Genomic DNA, 6,459 nt, shown 5'->3' with positions numbered 1-6,459 from the left:
AAGAAGCTTGGAGGACATCTATCAAAGGTGTAGTTTAGCAATAACTGAACCAACAGTTATGTAGAAGCCAAAGATTTTGAAGCATGGAGGAGAGCAATGCAAGAAGAAATGAAAATGATTTACAAGAATGAAACCTGGCAACTTGTGGAGAGACCCAAAAATCACAAGGTGATCGAAGTGAAATGGGTTTTCAAAACAAAACTCAATCCTGATGGTTCGATATGCAAGCACAAAGCTAGGCTAGTGGTGAAGGGATATGCTCAATAGTATGGTGTTGATTATCAGGAGACTTTTGCTCATGTGGCAAGGTATGACACTATCAGGCTACTTTTTATACTTGCTGCTCAAAATTCTTGGCATATTCATAAGTTAGATGTTAAATTTGCCTTCTTAAATGGATTTGTTGATGAAGAGATATATGTAGAGCAACCATTGTGGCTCCAGCCAAAGAGGACTATGTGTACCTTCTAAGGAAGGCATTGTATGGCTTGAAACAAGGCCCCAAGGCTTGGTATGAAACCATGGACAAGCATCTGACTAAACTTGGTTTTGTTAGAAGTCGGAGTGAAGTAACCTTATATGTAAAAACTAATGATGTCCAGCTTTTAGTAGTTTCTCTTTATGTAAACGACATGCTTGTAACAGGAAATCAACTCGGGTTAATTCAAAGCTTCAAGGATGAGATGAACAAAGTCTTTGAAATGATTGATCTTGGAGTTATGAAGTACTTTTTGGGAATGGAAGTGATGCAGTCATGTTCAAGAATTTTCATATGCCAATAAAAGTATGCTATGGATATGCTAAAAAAATTTAAAATGCAAGATTGCAAGCCTGTGTCTACTACTATGACAACCAACGAGAAGTTAAGCAAGGATGACGGCTCTGAGAAAATAGATGAAGGCTTATATAGAAGCTTAATTACTAGCCTTTTATACCTAACAGCTAGCAGCCCTAACATACTATTTGTTATTAGTGTCATTTCCAGGTTCATGCACTCACCAAGTGAGAAACATTTTTCGGCAGCTAAAAGAGTATTAAGGTATATCAAGGGAACTGTTGCTCTTGGAGTTCAATTTTCAAAATCTGCAGAAGGTGATTTAAAGTTGCTAGGCTACTCCGATAGCGATTGGGGAGGTTGTGTTGATGATTCAAGAAGTACTTCAAGGTACTTATTCTCTCTAGGCTCAGGTTTTTCCACTTGGAGCTCAAAGAAACAAGAAACCACAGCCCAATCCATAGTAGAGGCAGAATACATTGTTGTTGCATCCGTTGTAAATCAAGCTTTATGGTTAAGAAAAATATTGAAATACTTGGGGCAAGAGCAAGTTCAAGCAACCAACATTATGTGTGACAACATTTTTGTAGTATCAATTTCGAAAAATCCTATGTTTCATGGTCGAACAAAGCATATTAAGATCAAGTATCATTTTATTAGAGAAGTTCAACAATGCAATGAAGTGTTACTTGTTCATTATTCCTCTGAAAATCAACTCGCAGATATATTCACAAAGCCTTTACCAATGGAAAGGTTTGAAGCTCTTAAGCAAAAGATAGGTGTTTGTCATCCGGATGCCAAGGAGGAGTGTTTAGTTGTTGGCATTCCAGATTCTAAGCCTTGAAGACTTAGTCTTTATTGAAGATTAGCTCAAGTTTATTATGACTTTGTTTGTTTTAAATTTCAAAAACAGGTGTAACAACCTAAATAAATATGCAGGAAAGATAGGAATAATTTTTGTATTTTTCTTGTATAAATATCTCATCTCAAATGGAATAAAATTTATCAGCTTCTCTCTGTCATATCTGCAGTTTTTCTTCATTATACCTGCAGCTTCATACCTGTAATTTCTCCAACATTCTTGGAGAATTTTTTTATTTTTTATTTTTTTTTAAATAATGATTTTGTCCCTTTAGTTATGTCCCTTTAGTTATTGTATTTAACCCTTTTATAATTTAAGTTTTTGTAAATAAGTGAAAAAAAAAATATAGTGTAGTTGCAATTGAGAGGAGAAAGAGAGCCTTCATCATTGTAACCTTTCTATCTTTATTTGATTAGTGAATTCTTGAGTGTTGGTGTACCCCATAAAAGTAGGGATCACATTGATTGTCGGACCACATTAAAAATATCTTTCTTTTTTCTTATTTTTGTTGTGTATGTGTGTAGTTGTGTTAACAAATAGTATAAGAGCACCTAGGTTCACAAATCCAAACTTAACGTGTTTGACCAATCGCCATTTGTGTGGAAGTAATGGGATTAGAGAAGGATTCACACAAAATAGAGAAATTTGATAGTATTAATTTTAGTTTTTGGAAGATGTAAATGGAGGATTGTCTATGTAAAAAAGGTTTATATCTATTTTTACGAGGGAAACCAAAGTTGATGGATGAAAAGGAATAGGATTTGCTCAATTGCAAAGCCATTAGTGTGATTAGATTAACCCTGTAGAAATCGGTTGCTTTCAGTGTAAAAATAAAAAACACAATAGACCGCCCTAGCCAGTATGTACTAATAGCCTTCCACAACAATTAAGGTACACTTGGATAAGAAGCTATTTAATTTGAAGATGTCTGAGAATAGGAATTTCAAGCAACACCTTAATAAATTTAATGAGACCATAGGTGAATTAAATTCAATTGACATTAAATTTGATGATGAAATTCAAACCTCATTAATCCTTATTACTTGAGAGTTGGAAGGGTGTTTTCACCTCAATCACTGGTTCATCTAGGAAATCCAAGTTGGTGCTTTTGAAGATAGTGGACATGATCATAATTGTGGTGATCATGAAGCATGAAAAATGTATTTCCAACTCAAGATCAATATTAAACATGGAGAGTAGAGGTAGAAATAAGAAAAAAGGTAATGGACAAGACATATCTAAATTGAGAAATGGCATGTCAAAATCAAGAAATCCTAGGAATGTCTAGCATGACAAGAGTAAGAAAGAAAGTGAATATTAGAATTGTTCTAAGTTTGCATTTCATGCTATCCAATGACAGGAAATCGGCATCCCTCCATGCCTTTTTGATTGCCAATGGACCCAAAATAGCCCAAAAACCAACTACAAACCCCAGTGGCATGCTGATATAGAACCACTTCATTTCGATTCAATCATCATCGTCCTCTTCATCAGCAGACCCTGGTGTTGGAACCTCTGAGAGATCATCTCCAATACAAGTTTCTCTGAGATGCGGCCCACAGAGCTCAAGATTACCAATAAAACAGCTCGCATTAAAGCCTTGGATTTGAGTGCCTGATGGAATTCTGTCTGAGAAGTTATTGTGCGACACATTTAAATGGCTCAAGAATGATATACCTGCAACGCTTTGTGGAATAACACCCGAAAGTTTGTTCCTGGAGAGATCAAGAGACTCCAAGGATGTCATGGCGCCAATCTCCATAGGAAGTTGTCCTTCAAGATGATTAACAGACAGGTTCAAGAACATCAAACCTTGAAGACCGGTCAGTTCTTCTGGTATCTCACTCGATAAGTTGTTGCATGAGAGGTCTATTAATCCAGTTAGAAGGGGGAGAGAACCACCGTACTCATATTCTGAACTCTTTACGACCAGTGATGCTGTGTCTGTGAACCCTATAACAGAATTATTGTAAGAAAGAAATCGCCCCCTTGGTTGCACTTTTCTGGCCATGATACTGAAATTACCAAAGCATTTTGGAATGCTCCCTGAGAGGCTGTTGTTTGCAAGGTCTAAGACTTGAAGGGACTCAAGGTGACAGGATTCCATAGGAATACTCCCAGTAAATTTATTTGATCGTAGGGCAAGAACCATAAGACAGATTCTTCCCCACCCACATCGGTATGCTTCCAGAGAATTCATTCTCACCGAGGTCTACAACTGATAAACTTTTGCAACCTTGCATGGAAGGCGGTAAAGTACCAGAGAGACTGTTGTTGTGCAAGTGCAATGATCTTAGCTGAAGTAGGGAACCCATCGAGCTCGGTAGATGTCCAGTCAGAATATTATTCTGTGATGTCAACACCATAAGTAGTGTCCAGGACGCCCAACAGTCAGGAAGTTCTCCAGATAGAATGTTTCCGGAGAGGTCTAAAGACCACAAAATGTTCTCTTCATTGTTCTGTTGACACAAGATGGGTGAAAGGGATCCATTAAAGGAGTTATGGGAAAGATCTAATGAAAATGTCTTGGAAGAGATACGGGGCAGTGGGCCAGTGAATTTGTTTGAACAAAGATAGATCTGATATGCAGTTGGTAAGCTTGGAACAGTGCCATAGATCCGGTTGTCCGCTAAGTTTATGTAGTCAAGATTGAGACTCCAGAACCAAGATGGGATGGCATCTTTGATTGACACTCTGGATATGTCTAGATCCATCTGATCCTTTTGCGTTTGCAGCCATGCAGGAAATAAAGGCCCCAACTGCCAATATCCCATTTTCAAAATTTCTAGTTGGAATGGAGGATTCCAGTCAGAACCTACTTGCAATGTAAACGAGTTTGAAGAAGCATGTAAATATTTCAACCTTGTCAAATTAGCGAAGTGCTTTCCAGACACTATACCCTTCAGAGAATTCCCGGACATATCTAAGTAACTCAAGGATGACGAGCCTCTTACAGATACAGATGTTGGTCCAGAAGATGAACTATTCCCATCAGAAAGAACTGATAATCATTTCGAAAAATGACCTGAAACTTCATCTGCTCCAAGGTCTAGAAACTCTAAACCTTTGACAAGTTTATTAGATGACAAATCTAGCCTTTGTAGATTGCAATGTTCTCCCAATGATCTTGGGATTTCCCCTTCAAGGGCATTGTTTGACAGGTCTACAGCCACAAGTGAAGTAACGTTTCTGATGGAAACTGGAAGGACTCCATTAAAATTGTTTTATAAAAAGTCGATACTTTCAAGGCTAGTTAGGTGACTCAAGCAATCAGGTATAGTAGAAGTGAAGCTGTTATTGAAAAGATGAAGGGATCTTAGAGCAGTTAAGTTGCAAAGAGTGGTAGGAATTGGTCCATGGAAGTTATTGGAACTTAGATCAAGTGAAGCAAGTGATCCAAGGCTAGAAAACCAGTCAAATGTTGGAGAAACAAATTGATTCTCTGAGAGGTGAAGGACAGTGAGAGACGAAAAATTCACAACTGGGAGAGGATTGATGCTATCGAGCCCACAGTCAGACAAGATTAGAACTGACAAAGAATGGAGCGTATTCATTGCTTGTAGCCAATTAGACGCTTTGTTTAGGTCCACCCAGCTCATGTCAAGAACTTCAAGGACGGAAAGAGAAGAGATCCAGTCAAGGTTCTCGGTATCCAGAGAAATGCCTCCAATATCAAGATACTGTAAGGTCGACTGTTTTCCAAGTTGACGAGGAACATCACCAGTCAAACCTGCATTGGAGAGATTAAGATACCTTAAACCTGTCAGGGAACCAAGGAATTCTGGAATCTGAAGTCCTTCAAAGCTGTTCCAACTGAGATCCAGGTACTGAATATGGTTCAGGTCCAACAAAGAAGTACTTATATCCCCACCCAAGGAAGCTCCTTCCATGGGCTCACGACTGAGGTTGATCTTGACAACATGCCTAGTTATGTTGTCACAGCCAATGCCTTTCCATGAACAGCAGGCTTCACGGGTCCATGAAGAGAGGTAGTCCCTGGTCCACAAGGCCTTGTTTGATTCTCTGGAGTGCTCTTCTTTCTCTTGCACTGCAGATGACATCTGAAGTTCCATCACTCAAACTAAACTGGATGTTTATAGTTGCTAAGGACAGAAACCAAAGCCACAGAACCACCACATCTCCAATACTTTTCCTCTCCATAGAACTATTTCTGCAACAGATGAATTGACAAGGAAATTTTCCAATGGTGCGTTGTAGGAAGCAAGGGCTTAGGCTATATACTTATAGTGATACCAGGAATAAAGAAATCTGCCATAAGCCTGACCTTAATGTGTATTTCATGGATCAAAACTTTCATATTCTGAATTAACTGATTTATTTTTCTTTCTGTCAATGTGCCTTTATCAATTGTTACTCATAGCCGGTCTCAAAGAAACTTTCAGTCTTTGCCATTGTTAATCCTTTGATCTGGCATTGTGATTAATTTCCTTCTTTGACAAGCAATCATTACAAACGTTTGAACTAAGGCATAATTAAAAGTTTGAAGGATTCTAAATCCTATTCGAGAGCAGCTACCACAAACCATGGTAATCAACTTTGTGGAAACTGAATGGAGTGAACTGCAGTGAGGTTATAAAGTACTTGGGCAGCAAGTTCATGAAAAAAGACAAGTCCAAGTTGAAGCCACAAATAGATAATAAATGGTAAATCAAAGACTAGAGAATAGAGTCAAGATGATAAGATTGAATATGCGAGCAGTTGAAATAAATATGAATATTGATAGAGGAAACTCCAACTCAGCCAGCATACAATCCACACCAAAGTAGAATCTCTACATGAGAAGTAGATAATGCAATCTGCC

At 38.1% G+C, this 6,459-nt stretch overlaps 1 protein-coding gene across 1 annotated transcript; it reads right to left on the bottom strand.

Moving 5' to 3' along the window:
• Window positions 1-3,105: 3,105 nt before the first annotated feature.
• On the bottom strand, window positions 3,106-5,710 carry LOC117933247 (receptor-like protein EIX2). Its single transcript, XM_034854631.1, has 3 exons — window positions 5,049-5,710; window positions 3,787-4,619; window positions 3,106-3,590 (listed from the first exon to the last, which is right to left on the bottom strand). The coding sequence occupies exons 1-3, from the start codon at window positions 5,708-5,710 to the stop codon at window positions 3,106-3,108; spliced, it is 1,980 nt and encodes a 659-aa protein (XP_034710522.1).
• Between the last annotated feature and the right edge of the window lie 749 nt (window positions 5,711-6,459).

Source organism: Vitis riparia, chromosome 16 (assembly GCF_004353265.1).
Source record: "Vitis riparia cultivar Riparia Gloire de Montpellier isolate 1030 chromosome 16, EGFV_Vit.rip_1.0, whole genome shotgun sequence".
Taxonomy (NCBI): domain Eukaryota; kingdom Viridiplantae; phylum Streptophyta; class Magnoliopsida; order Vitales; family Vitaceae; genus Vitis; species Vitis riparia.
This window is presented reverse-complemented; position numbering and strand designations above follow the sequence as displayed.

Excerpts from the sequence above, each read along its gene's own strand:
- LOC117933247 (XM_034854631.1), bottom strand. The coding sequence starts at position 5,710 with ATGGAACTTCAGATGTCATCTGCAGTGCAAGAGAAAGAAGAGCACTCC. Across the intron at positions 4,620-5,048 it reads GTTTCTCCAACATTTGACTG|TTCATCTTCTGGACCAACAT; the intron begins GTTTTCTAGCCT and ends TGATGGGAATAG. Across the intron at positions 3,591-3,786 it reads GGGGAAGAATCTGTCTTATG|GGTTCACAGACACAGCATCA; the intron begins GTTCTTGCCCTA and ends ATTCTGTTATAG.